The sequence below is a fragment of the Eulemur rufifrons genome, chromosome 8, assembly GCF_041146395.1.
Source record: "Eulemur rufifrons isolate Redbay chromosome 8, OSU_ERuf_1, whole genome shotgun sequence".
Lineage (NCBI taxonomy): Eukaryota > Metazoa > Chordata > Mammalia > Primates > Lemuridae > Eulemur > Eulemur rufifrons.
The window spans coordinates 108,075,041-108,094,500 of record NC_090990.1 but is presented as its reverse complement, the minus strand read 5'-3'; the positions used below and the strand labels follow the sequence as shown (position 1 = coordinate 108,094,500).

The window sequence follows — 19,460 nt, the reverse complement described above, 5'->3', positions numbered from 1 at the left end:
GTTGCACTCAGCCAGTTCAATGGCTATATACATTATACATGCATTTATAATCCCTCTGGCTTGCCAAAAATGATCCAGTTGGTTGGAATGCAGTCATGTTGACTGTTTTTCATTATTACCCTTCCAGTAATAAGGCTGTGACCATTTTACAAAATATTAAATCACTTTTGCAAATGAGACATAGGTGTAATAGTAGGACAAACATGTATGGGGCCTGTGGTCATGGAAAATGTGTGCTTAGGTTTTTGTCAGAGTTTAGCCTGTTACCATTTTTGGGTTCTAATCTCTTTTGAGCAACATCTGGCTTTACTCCTGAATTACGAGTAACTGCAGCTTTGTGGTATTTTATAAGTAGAGGTGTTTACAGGAGAGGGAAATATTGAATATGAACATGCTTTCTTACCAAAGTATTATATGCATTTATGTCAATGGGTATGAATGTGAGTATGGGTTATGTAGCAACTATGTATTTATTGCATCACATTTTAAGGGTACATATTGTGTACTTTCCTAAAATTTTTCTCCTCTATTTTTCCCTGGTTATATTGTTTTATTAATATTAAAACATGAGTTTATTTTAAAATGTGATATTCCAAGGATTGAGAATAATTGTTATATTTTTAATATTGATAGTACATGGTAAATGAAAACATTACATTTCACAATAGCCCATTAAGATCAACTTACAAATAGGGCAACACAGGTATAACTTTTATTTTTTAAGTTATGACTCTTCTTCTATCACTAAACAAATCAGTGCTGATATTGCTCATGGAATCCATAACAACATTACTGCTAAGTGCAGTGGAGTTAGAGCAGAGAATATATGAGGGGAGTCAACTGGCAAGGGATGTGGAAAGCCCACTGCTATCTTACTTAAATATGATGAGTAACAACTGATCGCTTCATCTGGGTTCAGGAGAAGGCAGAAATGAATTACTTATAGCTGCCTAGGATGAATCATTTTTATATTAATAATCTAAAATAAAAGAAAATTCTAGTTCCTCTTTCTTGGAAAGTGGGAGTTAGGAAGCTATGCATTCTGTGTGTCACAAATTAACTGGTCTGATTTTCTTACCACTGTATTTCACTCAGGACAATAATCACTTTTTATTTTGCTTTATAATTATGTCTGACTTTCCTTTATGTTCCCAACAAGACAGTAAGCTCCTTGGTACCACAATCAGCTGGCTATTTCCTCCCTTATTTGCACTATGTAAATGTGCCTGGCAAGACACATGCTAAATAAATACTTGCTTAAAAACAAATGAATTGCAAATAGAAATATTTTTCTATTATGTGTCATGGGGAGTAAGTCATACAGTTTTATAAAGAGTAAAAAGGCTGGGAAAGATTAAGCACCGTTATTGGAATGATTTCTGCAGTGACATGATCGGTCATGAAGCAGGAAGTGAAGGGCACCAGCAGGAGCAGAACTTACTGACCAACGTAACTTTTGGTGTCATCTTCTTCTCCCCTGCGTTTTAACTGCGTGGTCTTTCTCACTGATGCGTTGGCCTCAGGTTGATCCTTTCCCTTTCCTTTGGCAAGCTTAGCACTCGGAGCCTTCTTCTCCTTGGGAGATTTTGCTTTCCCTTTATCTTTTTCTAACTTAAATCTGTCTTCTGTCACCTGGAAAGAGAGGACACTTTTTCTCCAAATCATATAGTGAGCAAGCAATGGCTTTTCTACTGTCAGGTGAGTTAATTCTCCATTTCATTCAATCACTTGTTTGCTCATTTATTTTCCATTTTTTCCTTCTTTAAGTCAGGCTGGTGGAGATTCCAGCTTGAGTCCAAATTGTGATAAGGCACATCTATGTATGAGGAGGACTGGAGGGGTGGGTGCCAGGAAGCCGTTTACACAAAGAGTCTTCTGGAAGAGAATTCATCCTAACGGAGAGCCATGTGTGGCCTAATGAGTCACTTCAGTTGTTTGGAGGTGTGGCAGGAGGATGATTCTAAATATATTGTGGTGCCAGAAACTCAGGTTCATCTTTTAGCCTAACCCTGGAAAGCCTCTCTGAGTCTTACAAGTGGGGTTGATCATTAAAAACAAAACAAAACAAAAATTAAAAATAAAAAGGAAAACAGAAAGAGCAGTTTTTGCTAAAATCTCCTTGATAAAACACTTCATAGTTCAAGTAATGTATTGACCATTTTTAAAGATTAAAAGATTTTTTGGGAACTTAGCATTAACAAATTATTTTTATTATGATCCTACTTAAAAATATACATACATAACCAACGGTTGCTATTTGATACATTCAAAAATAGGATCAGCACAAAACATCAGTTGGCAACATGAATTTTTTACACACTGCACTGGGGTATGCTTAGATTGCCATGTACCATGTAGTTATTCAATATTGTTCTTTGCAAACAATGGGCAAAAATGTTGTGCAGTATTTCATAATGTAATTATACTTTTGACTCGTGTTTATAAACACAAATTGGTTGTGGCAGTATTATAAGGTGGCTGTACAGAAGATCCAGAATATGTTTATATTGTTATTTTTTTCATACTCAACAAAATTGAAACAAAAATAATTAAACAAATCACTGTTGCAATATTTTGAACTCTGATATCTATTTATATCTCTGAGGTCATGAAATCTATGTGAAAAAACTCTAAGACATTAGAGATAGAGAAAGAAGACATGTTGCCTCGACACCCAGCTAACAGAATATAGCACGGAAGGGGAGAGGAGCGTTTCCCCTACTTCACGTGGCTTTTGGATGTGGAGGGTTCCAGAGAACCCAGCTTAGCTTTGACACTCAGAGGCAGTACATTACTGGTGCCCATGAATTCTCCATGTGTGCCTAGTACTCGTGGCTCCAGTAGAGGTGAAATGCTGCTGTCCCCAACATTTGCTCCTCAGCAGCAGAGAAAAACAGCAGAGGCTGCAGGTGTCACTCACAGCCTTGGGTGGAGGCAGGTACAGACTATGAAAGCACCCCATCATTTCAAGAAAATGAAGAGAGGTTCAATGTGGTTACAGCATATGCACGTGGTAAAATTAACACCTAAGAAGAGTTGGGGGCAAAGATAAAAAGAATATGTCCCTGGAGTGGAAGTGGAGGTCCAGGGAAATAGCTCTAGGCCAGACAGGAAAAGCGGGGTTGAAAGGGAAGGAGGTCATTGCCAAAGTCAAGCTTGCGAGACTTCACACATGTCTCTCTTAGTTGACTCCCAGTCGTGCAAATGATCTTAATAATAAAACATCAGTGAGAACAGAGGTTCTGAAAATGTGTAGGATAGCAGTATGCATTTACTCATTCATTCATTCAATGAATATTTTTTATGAGCTTCAACTTCTGTCCCAGGTTTCCTCAGCAGCAGAGGGAAACATTAGTAGAGGCTGCAGGTGTCCCTCCCAGCCTTTAGGGGGGCAGCAAGGAGAGCACAGGTAAGGTACAGAGGTATGAAAAGGCCCCAGAACTTCTCTCAGCACCAGATGTAAGTTGGTGCTTATAGCAGGGCTGGGCTCTGCCCCTTGAGCTCTCAGCCTATGGGGGAAAGAAAGATAAAAAGACATATAAACAAACAGATAAAAATGTAACTCCAAATTTTGACAAATGTTACAAGGAATAAAGCCCAGAGTAGTCATTGAAACACAACTGAGGAGACCACTGTTGTAGGCTGGTGACGCAAGGACTCTGAGGAAGTTACATTTGAGCAAAGACCTGCAAGATGAGTCATCCTCACGAGAAGCAGGGAAAGGAAAGTGTGTGTGTGAAGGACCTGAGGCATAAAGGAGCTGAGTGTGTTCCAAGAGCTGAAAGGAGATGATCACAGCACATGAGTGGGCAAGGGGGAGAGTGGCCCCGGAAGAGTGGGAGGCAGGACATGGGCCAGGCCGGCCAGGGATTGGGATGTGGAGTAACAAGTTTATATCTTATCATAAAGGTAATGGAAAAAACATGAAGGGCTTTAAGTGGTGGGGGATATTTATGATTTTGCAAGATTGGAAATCAGAAGACCAGTAAGGATACTCAAGCAATAGTCCAGATAAAAACTAATAATGACTTGGTTTAAGGTGGTAAGATAGTGAAGAAAAGTAGATGGATTTGAAATGTGTTTTGGGTTTTGAAACTTCAGGGGCTGAAAGATAAGACACGAAATACGAATAGGAGGTACATCAAAGATAATGCCCTGGATTTTAATTTGAGCAACCACTTACAGAGATAGAGAAGATTGGGTGAGAAATGGTTTTTACTTAAGGTTGGGCAGACTATTAAGAGTGATCATGTTAACCTTGAGATGCCTCTGAGATGTCAAAGAGGCAGCTGAATATACACAATTCTCTTCTCAAAAGAGAAATTTGGCTAGAGTTACAAATTCAGGTGTGGGTAACATATAGATAGTAGTTAATTGCATGGGAAGAGATGAATCGCCATAGGTAAGAGTTCTTGAGAAATAAGAGAATTGAGCCTGTGATCATGCTGGGAGCTCCAACACTTACCAGTTGGGGTACAGGGGGAGACACTAGCAAAAGAGATAGAGAGGTGGCTAAAAGGGTAGGAAAAAATATGCAGTGTGAAGCCAGAGAACTAAGGGATCAAAAAGGGCAAAGAGATAAGAATTGGCAGTTATAGGTAACATTAACAAGAACAATTATTGGAGAATAGAGGCAGTAAATAGGAAAACCACTTTTATCGACAACTGCTTTGAGAAGTTTGGTTGTGAAAGGGAACCAAAGCACTGAGTTGTTAGTGGATGAGTGGATGGAAGGGGGTCTGAGGTCAAGGCATGTATGTATGCATATAAGGTAAAACAATGTTGTGTTTGCAGGCCAATGGAATGATTCAGTGGAGAGGAAGATACTGAAGATATTGGGTGGGGGTGGAATTAAAGTTCTTAAGCAGGAAAGATGGGATAAGATCAAAAGAGTGTGTCAATGACTGGACCTTGACAGGAGAAGAGACAATTTCTTGGTTTAATAAAAGTAGCAAGGAGAGGATGGGTGGCTGGGTGTGCATGCAAGAAAGGGAGACGTCTTGATGGTGTTGAGGGAATGTTTCAGTTTTTTCTAGTGAAGCATGAGGCATAGTCATCAACTCAGAAAAGGCAGGTGAGAGGTAGGAGGTTTGAATAGAGAAGATAATGTAAGAGTCATCTCAGAGAGTGAGGGAACAAGCTTATTGAAGAAATATGGTGAAACTCTGTCAGCGTTGAGAACTCATTGGGAATATCGAGATTGTTAATTTCAAATGAAACCAGTTTGTTTAGTTGTGTGAACTCCTCTAGTTAGCCTTAGCTGCTAGGTACAGACATGAAAATGGTGGATCATTGAGTTCACCTGGGAGAGGTTTTGCAAAACGATTATGATGGAAGGAGAGAAGAGCAAGGGAATTGAGAGTTTGTAAAGGAATGACTGTAATGATCTGGACCATGGAATCTAAGCCGGACGAATAGCAGGAGAGGACAAGGAATAGAAAGTATTGGGATCTATGGACTGGAAATTACAATGTGGTTGAAGAACTTTTGTGGGAAGATGTTGGATCATGAGTAAGATGTAAGGATAGGAAATTTCCAGGGTTAGAGAATGGGAGATCTCAAGACTGCAGGTGATGAGGGCTTTGTTGATGACAAGGTTCACAATATGGCTGTGGGAGTAAACGGCTGAGGTTGAGTGAAGGAAATGACCGTTAGAGAACTGAGAGGCCAGTAAGAGGAGCATTGGTTAGCAATAACAAACAGAAAAAGAAGAGTTAGAGAGGCAGAGAATGGCAGTGGTGATTCAAAATTGTCCAGGGCACAGGATGTCCTGATAGACAGCTAGGAGTGTCTGGGCAACCTGGTAGGTAGAGCTGCACGGTCAGGGGGCTGCAGCAGCCTATCAGAGCTATAAACCATTAAAATAACTCCCCCAGTTAAGACTTGAGGTTCTTTACATAACTTTCTGACAGTTTGACTTCTTATGTACAACTTGTCTACAGGGAGAAAACTTTCAGTGAAGGCTGATGGGTCTGTCCTATAAAAACTGACAGTAATATTTACAACAGTAAATGAGCAAATGACTGTTCTAATTATGGCTGTCATTGTCATTATTATTATAATCCTAACCATCTTTTATCAATATCATTATGTTTCTTTTTATTGAGTTCTTACTATAGGCCAGATACTGAATCTTGTCAACTCTTCAAAGTAACTACAAGGGGTAGAGCATTATCCTCACTTTACAGAGGAGGAAACTGAGGCTGAGTGAGGGCAGTAACTGTTGCAGAGCCAGGCCAGGCCACTTTGGCTCTGTCACCCATGCTTTTTTTAATGGGTCCATAAGGCACAAGCCAGTGCTCCTGAGTCCAGCTGGCTTAGAGGCACTGGCAAGACTCACGCAGGGCTGTCCAATAGCCAATGGCAAATTCACTCATGTGCAGCAGCCTGTGCAGCTCCTTGGTAGACAGCTGGCCTTGCCACAGAAAAGTCTCAACTTTGCCATCAAAATCCATCAGAGACTTTCACAGCTGCAATTTTAAATTAAATAAAATCTCAGGGTGATCTTTTGATCTGCAAGGAAGAAACTATTTTAGGTTAAATTATTCTAAAGTTTACCTAGAAGAATAAACATATATTTATTTACACATTCATTTATTTCATCAATCCACAGATATTTGCTGAGTACAGTGGAAATTTTAAAGAAGAGTTTTTGTTTGTTATTTTTTGCCCCCCACCCCAACACCTGTCCCCATCCCGGGCTAGACAGTGAGGGCTCTCTGCCATGTAGGCTCTCCTGGGTGGGGCGTGGAGCCTGTGTACCACACAGGTCTCATCCCCTGGGAGCGTCTTTAGCAAATCCTGGAGTTCTAGAAGTTCAGGAACTCCCTAGCCCTTTCTCCTGTGAGGTTTCTGGGCATTCTAAAGAAAGGAGTGCTAACCTCAACCCACAATTCAAAGAAAGTGGTAAATTCTAATAGCAGAGTCTAGGTATGCAGTATGAGGTGCTTTCCAGATGTCATCCTCTTTCATTTGATCTCACAAAGCAACCTGCAAGATAGGTAGTTTTATTCCCATTGTATAAATTCTATCACCCAGTATAGATGGGTGAAGAAGAAATTTAATGCATTCTTTCAAATTAATTTTATGCATCATTTTTACATAGTCATATTGTTCTCTTTATATCACTTGATGTTCTGCATTTTCCATTTAACAATTATGTATCTTCAATTGGTAGAATTTTAAGAAGTACTGCCATGTAAAGAATTTCCCAGGTAAAGAAAGGCTTCTCTGGTGCAGAGAAACTATGCAGGGAATAGAAGTGGATGGAAGCACCTGGTCCCTCTTGGGCTCCAAACCCAGCCAAGATGTCCTTGGTGGATTACTGAACGTGGTCCTTGCCCTACCCAGCCCCTTCTGCTCTCTTCGTATGGCTGACCGTGATGGTGGTCTCCTGTATTCAATCTACTCTTCCTTCCTCTTGCCTTCCACATTCAAGCTGAACCAGGATAGTCCTTTTGTTCCTCTTGTTCTGGACTCATTCTGCTTGGCTCCTAGAATTCTGCCTTGGTCCAAAGGTAAAACATCCTTTTTTACCATGCGCCGATCATAGGAAAATCACCTCCTATCTTTTCTTCCCTTTCGCTCACATTCTGAGTAAGCCCCTCCCACCTGTGGTTTTGTTTATGTCTTGGAACTTGGGAGGGGGAAGAGAATGAACCAGATAAGGAAAGCATTTAGCAAAGCTGACCCCCTAAAGCATAAACTAAAGTTAGTTCACCCAAACTCTTTCTCTGGCCTTTCTTATTCTGGATAACATAACACATGGGTTCCCATACTATGGTCATCTGCTCACAACTTAAAAACTCAGAGGGAACTCTTGCCAATTCAAGGCAAAAATTTAGGAGGGGTGTATTAAAAAAGTCCCTCTTTCCACCATGTTTGGGGAACACATGTTCCCCAGCATATGAAGGGAGAGTCAAGTCCATTGCAGAGTTCATTTTCTTTAAAATGCACTATGTACAGAAGGCATCTGGATGTCTCCCATTGTGAGAAGTCTTCGGATAGGCACAGAAATTTCTTAACCAATTACACTACACAGCAGATGTGGTGTTCTTGTCTTAGCAATAACCACAAAAAAGTGTTAGCATCTCACATACTCAGTGGAGTATCAAGTGACACCTACCTAGAATCCTTAATCTTAAATTATTCTCACTTTTTAAAGGGAGAAATAAAAAACTCTCCTTCTCTGTAACAGGACAACCTAGTTATTTGATACTTCAAAATATTTGAGATCATATTTTATTTCTCAATAACTTATTGATGTCAAAATTTAAATTTAGTTTTAATAGGTATTCATTCTTTTATTCCTCATGATAAAAGAAGGTAAATGGTAAAAGTAAATGGAACTGGTGCTAAATAGCTCTACTTCATCTTATTCTTATAGCTAATAATGCATCTACTTATGTAAATATAACTTCATGTTTCATATATGATTATCATAAGATCCTCACAGTAATATTATTGAGAATATAGATAAGAAAACATGCTCATGGCATTTGTAACTAATTCACTCCATTAGTATGTGATTTATGATAAACCAGATCTTCTGAGTGCTCCTCTAGTTGTCTTTCAAGATCTCACTCTATCTCATAAACTCTCTTTTCCCAGATTGTTGGAGCCCAAGAGATAGCTTGAAAAAGAATGTATGGGGTCAAGTAAGTTAGAGAGCCAGTAGGTTAAACAATATCAAACATTTATTTTCATAACACTGCTTCATCTTTAATTAGCTACTGTGCTGTTAAATCTCCAAGGGTTGTATATAATACATAGTGCTTTCCAAGTTAATTTGACCAGGGGGTCATTTTCATTTTAAAATGGAGAATTAGGTCTCAATGACCATAGAACCCACTTGGGAAACATAAGGTTATGGGAACATTTTTGGGCCCAATGACTCCAATTCAATATGCTAAGGAAATTACCCAAAATATGGAAAATTCTAACAAACTAAGGTTTATTATGAAAAAAATATGGAAATAACTTAATTGTTCAACACTAGTGGAAAAGTTAAGAAAATTATGTTAGTAAAATATCACGTAACCAATAATAATGATACATGTGGATACTGTGGTAAAGAGTAAAATCATGATCTATTTTAACTGAGAAAAGCTGGATTGAAAATGTTTTTACAATGATCACAGCTACATAAAGAAACAAATCCACAGACAGAAACAGAAAGGAAATGTGAAGATGTTAACATTAATTGTAACAGGGTCATGGCATTGTGGATGTCTTGTTTTCCTTTTCTATATTTTCTATATAGTCATGGAGAGACCATAGCAATGGATCAGATAATGCTGTCTCACCTTACCATCCAGTAGGGCAGGGAGAAGGGATGAGGATGTGTGGATAATCTCAGGAAGTCTAGTTCTAAGAGCCCCCCCACCCCTGCCCAGAGACTGGGTTGTTGCTGGGCAGAGTGTGGGACTAGAAATTAAGTCAGAATTCCCCTGGGAACCCGTGGTTGGTTAGCTCAGTGGCCTTCGTCTTTGGTGAGTTTTGTTCCTTCCCTTGACCACTGTCCCCACATTTAACTTCAGAATATTGTACGCAGTATAATTAGTGGAGCCAGATGGTTGTTGGTAGATTACTGGGCAAACCATTGGTCCTACAGGGAAACATCTCTGGGCAGGCACTCTACTGACTGTGAGCCAAAAGTGTCATTTCATGATTATTAAGACACACTTGGAGGGGTATGTACAGTGGTTAAGAACATGTCTTTGGAGTCTGACAATTTTAGATTTGAATCCCAGCTCCACCACGGAGAATAGCTGTTTGGCCTTGGGAGAATTATTTAACTTTTCACACTCTCAGTTTCTTCATCTGCAAATTGGGAATAATACTTTGTACCTCATAAACTCATTTAAAAGATTAATGATATAGCATGTGTAAAGGCCTTAGGACAGTGTCAAACAGTCAATAATGGTAGCTAACTATTATTATTAGCTGCTATAAGCATGGTAATTTCAGATTTTAAAATACTACTCTATTTAACTATGTTATTTTTCTTTAAATTTTTCCTAAAGTCCATAAAAAGTTTTCACTATTTAAAAGCAAACCAATTAGGAAAACACTACTCTATTTTACAGATAAGTCAGCTAGAGAGTAATTTATTATTTCTTCTTAATTGCTGGGTTTTGATCCTCCTTAGTTCTTTAGATCCAACATTCATGTTGGTAGTATCCTCATTTCGATAATCCAGCCTCAAAGAATTCCATCCAGTTAGTGAGGCGAGTTATTCCTTTCCTGAAACCACACGGGTTCCTCTAAACTGAGTTCCTGCTCTTTCTCTGTTTGATTTCTTAAAATAGTTTCTGAAGATTTTAACCACAACTGAATCAAAACTAACCAGCCTGTAATTTCCTGGTATGTCCCTATGGCCTTTCTTTTAAAACAAAACACACACAAAAAAATGGCATTACATTGGCTGGTTTCCAGTGTTTCAGGGTTTTGACTTGAGGAAGCTGGAAAATGTCTGTGAAAGCTACTCTAACTTTTCTTCGTCCCACTTTTGGAGGAGGCTCTGGGTTGTTTGTGGCTTCATCATGATGCATCAACAAACTTAGTCACTTTTAATTTTGAGTTGTTATCAGAAGAGTTTACCAAATATTATCTCTTCACAGTTCTTTATTGCATACCTTCCTTTTCTTCAACTCTAGTACATCAGAAAATAAGGCAACTTGTATTAAGCACGTAAGCTAGAAAAAGAAAGAACTGCTCTTCTTTTATATAATGGATATGCTATCTAAAAATATCCAAGAAAATATGGACTGATTATTTGAATTCATAAATTAAAAGCACAGTTAGAATATATTTGGATCTTTTCCTAAAACCTATGCAAACATTATGAACTCCACTCAGAGGCACATAAGACTAGATTTAGTTTGGCCAATTATTTAAATGGTTAATGATTTTTTTGTATTGTAGCCATTTTTCCATTTTTTTTTAATGATTAAATATTTTCTTTTAGTTGAATTTTCAATATAACTGAAATATTTCGATCCCAATTGTTTTGGTTTTAAATATGTCAATAATTAATATATAACATAAAAGTTAGAGTTAAAAAGAAGCAAAAGCAATATCCAGATAATGAACTAAATTAAAATATGGATTGGAATGGAAACCAGGCAATTTATGTTAAAATTATAATGAACGTGATGAGAATATATGTGCTCAGTACATTGTTTCTGTAATTGTTTCAATAAATGTTTGCTGAATTGATGAATTAACAACAGATTGGTAATGATAGAATTAAAAATGCAAAGGAAATGTTGAGATAATGATGTAAGAAAATTCATTTCTAAACAAACCACTGACTCAAATTTTAAGATATAATAAAATCTAACTAATTTGGGGTTATTGTGTAAGAAACGGCCATATTCAAAAGTTCTGAAATGCTAAAACATATTTATAGAAATATAGCACATTTTGTTGATATTTATATTTGGATTTAATCAACAAGGTGTTCCCAAATAGATAAATGTTTTTAAATAGATTCAGCTTATTTGCAATGAGAGCTCAGCATTTGTGTCTCAGAAACTCACATGCTAAAGGCTAAAACTGTTCTTGAAAATACCTCTTTTTGTATTTTTTAAAAATATTACTAGCCAGGAAGCTTTCTTGCAAAGCAGAAAGTAAAGCAATGTTAAGTATATTCCAGACTAGTGTCATAAGTTATTAAAATTAGTGGAGTCCAAAATAATGGTATCTTTTTTTACTGTATTTGTCAATTGAAACTGTATTATTTGCCATTTAATTTTTTAGAAATTTTTTAATGATTAAAACAGGATCAAATATATAGTGATATATTACATTTGTTCCATGGGGGTATCAGAACAGGGACCTAATTATATTAGTTATTTTTGCCCTAATATTCTCTATAATTACTGCTATGAATATTTTTTAAGCATTTATTCTTAGAAATACAATTCCAAAAATTAAACAAACCTAGAAGATACAAAACACTCTTTGGGTTGTACAGATGTGAGCAATATAATTAGCATTTGAAAGAAAACATCTACATAGATTTCATGTCGATGTTAAAAAGCTGGAGTCTGTCACTCCCCTTATAGGAATCTCAGAATCTCACTCTGGGTTCAGGAAAGAGGAAGAGATTGGATAAAGTCCTCTTTTCTTTTTTTTTTTTTGTATTTTAATCCGCAGCGTAGTGTCAGTTTTACATACTTTCTACTTACTTGCTTTTTGCCAAACTCCTTGGCTGAAAAACATTAACCTCAATTGTTCCAACTGACCTCTTGGGTAGTGTTGTTGAAATGAATATAGATTATATCATCCCCCAAACAAGCCCTTCATCTTCCCTTTACCAAGAATATTTTCTGGAGAGTATTCCATTTCAATCAGTTTTCATCAATTTATTTAGCACTTACTCACATGGTTGTGACTCAGAGATTTAGGGTTGGTGCTTTGGGAACCCCAAATAATGAAGACATCAAATTAGATTATGTAATTCTTGGCTCTTAATTACTCAGAGTTCTCTTACTATATCTAATACTTTTTAAAAAATATGTAAAGTTCAAGCCCCAATTACTTAGGGCTCTCAAATTTTCAACAAATAAATTAAGATTATTTCTGTACTTTCAGAATCTCATAATTGTATTATTATAGTTCGTATTTCAAAGAAATGCTGAGTAAAACAATAGTGGAGAAATATTTTTATATTGTTCCAAGCTTTAAAAACATTTCCTGAGCTAACAGGATATTCTATTTTTTTTTTTACTTAAACTTTTTTAACTGAAATCTACAACCAACTCTTATAATTAACAATTACAGACTTTGTACTAGGTGGCAAACAAGTAAATTGATGCTCTTTAGCACACTATTTGTAAGTGCTGTGGGAAACTGCAAAGCATACAAAGGATAGAAATTTTCACAAGACTCACAGTCTACTTTTTATAATTCAGATTCCCATACGACATTGGAATTTAAACAGGCAAGAAGAGATGTTTCTATACTAGTTTCAAATTTTCCAAGTTTTCTTCTGCCAAGTCTTAACTTTCCTGAGTATTTCTTAAGGTACAAATCCCCTGTACATGATGGAAAACTATACCATCAATTGTGTTCTTATGAGTAGAATTTTCCTGGGAACAATAAATATGTGCCACACTAATAAGATGCTATATGGGGGAATCTTTGAAAAAAAACAAAGCTCTATATTATGAATGCAAAGTGGCATCATTAATTTTTCCTACAAAAAGCCCAATTCAAATAGGAAACCTAGATTTGGAGATCTTGCAAAGGTGAAGATGTTATTATTGGAATATTTTCACTTTTCCTTTCTTCTTCCATGAATTGATTTTTGCCTCTTCCACTTAAGAGCATGAAGAAACTACTTACGTGCACATCCATCTCATATACGTATATAACACATGTACATACAGAAGCATTTGGCTTTCCAAAAATATTTCAGCATGATTTGGAAAATAAGAAAAATATCTCTTATTTTGAGTAATGATAATAGCAAATGGATTTGAACCTGGCATCAGTTTGCTAATAGTATTTTAAAATATTTTTCAGAGGCAAATATGAATCTTTGGAAAACACACAGATTGATTTCCATAAGCAAGTTAAATGAAAAATCCACATGTGAAGAAATTTATCAGATGTATAATGAAAAATTCACATGTGAAGAAGTTTATCAGATGTATAATATGGGAGTAGAAGTGATGGATAGCTGCTAAAATATCAGATTATTATGAAGGTGCAGATGTGCCTATTATTTTAAGAGGCAGTTCTATTGAATATCATATAAAATATTTTAAATAGACCCTGATTCTAAGGGGTTCCCCCCTCCTTTTTATATTTACTTTTCCTGACTCCCTGTCCCTTCCTTGAGTCCCTTCTTTGCTACTACTGTATTATATAAATACTCTACCGTAGAAACGATCTTGGGCACATGCCCTGAATATTGTCATTTTCATATGTAAGGGAACTTATTTTTAGTGGATTTATCATAATTCCTCCAGATCTTTGGATAGACTTTTCCCTAAGAAGTTGAGGTGACAGCTAAATTTGCCAGGTAACAGTAAATGATAGGCTTAAGAAGAGAGGAAGTGCCCCTGGAGAAACCTGGCTCCATTTCACTCACTGTTTGCCCTCTTTCGAATATTATATATTACCTTCTTTTCATTTTCCCGTCGCTGTTGGTCCTTAAATTTAATCTGGAGAAGTTGAAATTTCAAGAGTTTCCCTATCAGTGGTAAGGTTAATGTCTCTCCACTATCCATAATTGCTTTTGCCGCCATTAACACCTATGAAGAAACACAATTGTTAGGAAAAGTGACATTTTATAACCTTTGGTACAGTTTGTCAGTGACAAAAAGAAGAAACAGTATTTTATGTTTTGTTATATTTGTTATACTGCAAAGGTATCTCATTGCTGGCTGAAAAAAAGAAGAGAAAAAATGTCCCAATGCTACAGAAAGGGGCATTTGCCCTCTCTTTTAAATAAATTGGGTTGTCTGAATATCAATTTCTTTTTCCAATAAGGCAGAATATGCTTCCCACAATGGTATTAGACTCAGATTCCCCAGAAAAAGTAGAGAAAAGATAGGCAGGGTTCCATTTTAGGATGACTGACGGGTTGGTTTCATGCTACAGGAAGTCTATTGTTGTTTGGCATAGACAGTAGTCCAAAGTGTCAATCTTTGACTTATTGGACATTATAAATTAAATAAGGTTTTATAATAGTGGAAATGACTAAGTTAGCAGTCTTTTATTTCTTGATAACCAAATTCAAATGAAAGATAAAAGCTGCTTGACACAAAGGCACCATATGAATTGTACTCTTGCAACTTAAGGCTGATCATGTTGGTATGCAGCCTAATTGGGGTGAAATAAGGTTATTGAGTTTTCTTTGGGTGACGACAGCCACTAGGAACATACAGCTGTATTGTCCAGATGTGTGGCACTGACAGCCTGTTTTATGACTGTGTTTTTTACAGCTTGTTTCCCCTAAATTTCACACAACTCTCTAACATCTGGGCTCTTTTCCTTGGAGCCCTATAACCACTTTATTTACTGCAAAAAAAATAAAATCATGTAAAATATACCATAAAAAGTTGTTATGTGTTTCTCTTTATTCACTTTGTCTCCCTAATAAAGTTCACCTCTGCCTGAAGCACTGTCACAGAAGTAATCTAGTTAAAGTATTTTTTGACTTTTGTTTTTAAGCAAGCATCATATTTATTTATAACCTTGGGATGAATTAGGTGTTACCAAAATGTTCTGACATGTTCCTTTTCTCCCCCTTGGAGCAATCACTCCTTGGGGCGCATATGGTGTCAATTTCAGGCCTTCAGTCTCAGACAATGACTGTGCACACTGCATCTCACGGAGCTGTGTCTTGTCTGAGGTTCGTACCAGCTCGTGGTCAGGGCTTTCCTGACCAGTTCAGTTCCTTGGACTTTCCACTTTGCCAAGGGAAATCGCCAAAAGAAAGAGAGGTGCCTATTTCGCTTCTAACTGCAGAAGGTCCTGTGGATTATCGTGTGCCAAAATGTAACTAGACCTCTTAGAGACCACGTTGGGGTTTCCTGTACCACATCACAGAAGGGGAAAGCCAGGGAAAGGATTCCTTTAAAGCCGCTTCTTTTAAAACCAAAGGAACAAACCAAGTGTCAGAAAATCTTTTCATGTGTCCAAGTGAGTACTCTCCAAGAAATATAGCCTTTGCTTTTTATGGCAGTTCTGCCCTGCTAACACGATTTAGGGAAAAGGACATGATGGCTGTGATTTCTGGGAGCAGAAAAACATAGTGGTACACCTGCAAAACCTCACCATTTAATGATGACCAGATCCCACATGGAAGGGAATCCTAAGGGGGCTGCAGGTTAGGCGTTTACTGTACAGTGAAAGCTGTCCGGCTGGGTCCAACCCCAAGAAGAGATGTCAGTATTTGGTTGGAAATGGCATTTTTCATTACCAGATAAACAGTGTGCTGACAATCAGGCTTTGTGACATCTGGTTCAAAATATTCAAATTTGTGTTTTTAAAGCTCGCAGCAGTCTAGCATGGGGTGTTTCCCTGTAATACAAAGATAACGACAGCATTGAAGGGAAATCAGCACTGGAATGGGTCACCCCAGAGTGGTGGCGGAGTCTCCTTTCCGGATGACCTGTGAAAACAGGATATTCACCTGTGTCTGGGGGGTTTGGGTGAAGCCTGCCTGGCGTCATGGTGACGGATGGGATGTCTCTGGAGGTACTTCCCAGACCCTTGTCTCCAGGAGTCTATGAATGTTATTAATATCTCACTGTATTAAAATGTAGTCAAAGCACAACAAAACATCCCAAGAGAAAAGTATTTTGCAGGCCAAAAAAGTTATTTCCGGTTTGTCTAAAACTAACTGTAGAATGCTGATTTCAAACAGAAATCTGGCACAGCATCACAGTGACAGTGGTGTCCTGCCCTGCTGGGGCAGATGGGTGATGGGGTGTACCGCCGGCACTGCTGGGCCCCGTGTTCTCATGACACTCAGACACAGAGTGAGATCAGTGGTGGGGCGGCAGCTTGAGGAGGGCCCTGGGGCAGCATCCTCCTCCTCAACAGCCCCAGGGTGACCCACATAGAGGCAGACTTGGTGCCCGACAGCCTGGAAAAAGGCACAGCCTGCACATGGCACCATTAGGAACCGCAGAGGCCAGGCATACTTGTCCCCTTCCCCCTGCCCCCGCCATGTTGCTCTGGAGAGACTTGAATCCCACAGTGCTACTTTCTGTGCATCCCCCAAAAGGAATAATATTGTGAATTCTTGGGATAATTAATGAAAATGAAAGTTTATGCTGAACTCAAAATCTGAGACTGAAAATTTTCATGGTGAGTCATCCCCAAAAGAGGGAGAAAAAGAAAGATGTTTACAAATTAATTCCCACTAAAAATTCTTTCTTTTCACACCCCATAATTCACAATTCCACCTAGTCAGTAGCCAGTAGTTTCGCCTCAGATGAAAAACAAACCTTTAGAGGATCTTCGTTTGAAGGCTAAGTCTCTGAGGGTAGGAAAAACTAAACAAGAGACAGAATTTAAAAGGAAATGTACCTCTTCATATAACATCCCTGAAGGCTTCCCCTTCCCTGCCTTACTAGTATTAATTGAAAGAATAATCAAACCTTCAAACTTCCAGCATTGTAAAGGTCATTGGTCCAGTATCTACACCTAAAATGTGTGTGCATACTTGTGTGTCTGTGTGTGTGTGCTGGGAGGCAAGCTGGCAAGTGTTATAGGTATTGGGGAGAATGAAAAATATAAGAGAAAATGGGAGCAGTGAGCTGGCAGCCTTCGGGAAGTAATTAGGCAAAAGTCTAAGCTTCCAGAACTAGGCAAGGAAAAAAAAAAAAAAAACAGTCCTAAGTGCGTCAAAACCTGGGTACTCATCAAACCAAAATACCAAGAAAATGTGGCTGGCATGAGTCAGAAACTCAAAAAAGCACCAGTCTTATGGGCAAATGAGACTCATTAAAATGGAAAAAACTGTTGCCCAGCAAGGTCTAAGTGTCTCCTGACCTCCTAGGTCAGAGCTGCAGGCAGATAGGCCTGCCAGGACTGGGGGGAGGCTCCAGGCTGAGCAACCAAAGGTATTCGGTTCTGGAAAAGACTGGTGCAGATGAAACTTAAGCTTCAAAGAGTGTCGCTGAGGCAGGAAGACAAGTTGGTACTTTATTGGGTGAAGATACTTACTTTGGGGGTATAGATGCTCTTTTTCTGTTAGGAAGCTTGTGATTCTGAGCACACTAAGAAATAAAAACATTTCCCTCTTTATCACTGACCTGGCTCAAAAGACTTACATCATATTTATCATCTAGTGATTTGATCCAACAAAAATATACCAAATGAGCCGAATTCTTTCCTTGCCTGGGGATCAGGCCCACCCACAGACACTAGTGCCCTCTGTCCCCACTTCTAACCATTCCCCCTCTCTGTATGTAGTACCTCCCTACGTTAGTAAGCACCAGCATCTGCCTATCCAATACTTAGAATTGCCTCGCACATTCCTATGAAAACCAATGTATGTATGCATACTTGTGCGTGTGTATACATATATACATATGCACATATATACATATGTGTGTGTGAGTTTATATAAAATAGACTAGATAGATAGATGGATGGATAGATGGGTAGATAGAATGGGCTCCCATGAGGCCTGCTGCCTGACTTCCCTGGTGTGCTTATGAGGAGGCATATGGAGCAACTTGAATTATTGCTTAACTTACTACACATTCAATTCCAGGTGAGTTCTGAGGAAGTATAAAGATTTGTATTTGCATTTCTCTTGCCTGGAACAGGTTTTGTGATCAAGGTGGTGGAGGAGAGGGCAAGCTGTGGTTGTGTGAGGCAGAGAGGGGTGGGGTAGCGGGAGAGGGATGGGACTGGGGGAAGACTTTCCCTCCAGGAGCCCCAAATAACCTCCAGTTCCCCTAAAAGAATCCTTTGGCTCAGAGACTTTCCTGGGGGGCCCATGGTGTTTGTTGCAGTGGTATAATAATTCACAAAATAATGACTTCATATTTAACCTATTTTCTTTCAGTTAATGACTCAGGATGGTTTAGATATACGAAAACCTTAGCAAACAGGAGAGTCCATAAGCTAGGGCTTGACTCAGTCCAGGCTAGCACAGGGTTGAGCAAACAGGCTTTCAACACACACACAATACTAACTTCTATTTTTTTTGTATCACATTCTTTTGGGTAGCCCATTTTCTTAAATATATGATTGATTAAAGTAAAAGTATAATAGTCCACCATGGTAAAAGTCTCAATAGTACAGAAGGTATACAGTTAATAGGAAATGGTTTCCCAACTCCCTCTGCCGTTCCGCCTTTCCAGAGATAAGCACTGTTAACTAATTCTTGTGTATCTTTCCACAATTTCATATATATATATATAAACATATATGTATATCCTTCTATATTTTAATACAAATGAGATCATGCTATTCATATTAAGTGATTTGTGGTTTGTGTTTTTACCTAAAAGCACATCCAGGACAGCTGTCTGTGCTGACATGTTTTGCTTATGCATATATTTTTTAGTAGACAGCACAGTCTTCTACACTATGAATGTTTTGTCATTTATTTAACTAGTTGTCTATTGATGCACATTTAGGCAATTTCATTTTTTTCTTTTCTTTTTTTTAATTAAGTGTATATTTTTGTTAGTAGCATTTTTGTTCCCACCAGCACCATATGAAAGAGTCTGTTCCTCCACACCCCTTATCAATACTGGGTATTGTCCAACTTTTCTTTGTATTAATGTTTTTTTTTTTTTTTTGAGACAGAGTCTCACTCTGTTGCCCAGGCTAGAGTGAGTGCCGTGGCGTCAGCCTAGCTCACAGCAACCTCAAACTCCTGAGCTCAAGCGATCCTCCTGTCTCAGCCTCCCGAGTAGCTGGGACTACAGGCATGCGCCACCATGCCCGGCTAATTTTTTCTATATATATTTTTA

At 38.2% G+C, this 19,460-nt stretch overlaps 1 protein-coding gene across 1 annotated transcript in view; it reads right to left on the bottom strand.

The window, feature by feature from the left end:
* Positions 1 to 19,460, bottom strand: part of SPAG17 (sperm associated antigen 17) — a 227,296-nt gene that overhangs the window by 124,977 nt on the left and 82,859 nt on the right. Inside the window, exons 4-5 of the mRNA XM_069478902.1 lie at positions 14,136 to 14,267; positions 1,446 to 1,632 (exon numbers count right to left, since the gene is read on the bottom strand). Of these exons, the coding sequence (XP_069335003.1) occupies positions 1,446 to 1,632; positions 14,136 to 14,267 (319 nt within the window). The remainder of the gene's footprint in view (positions 1 to 1,445; positions 1,633 to 14,135; positions 14,268 to 19,460) is intronic.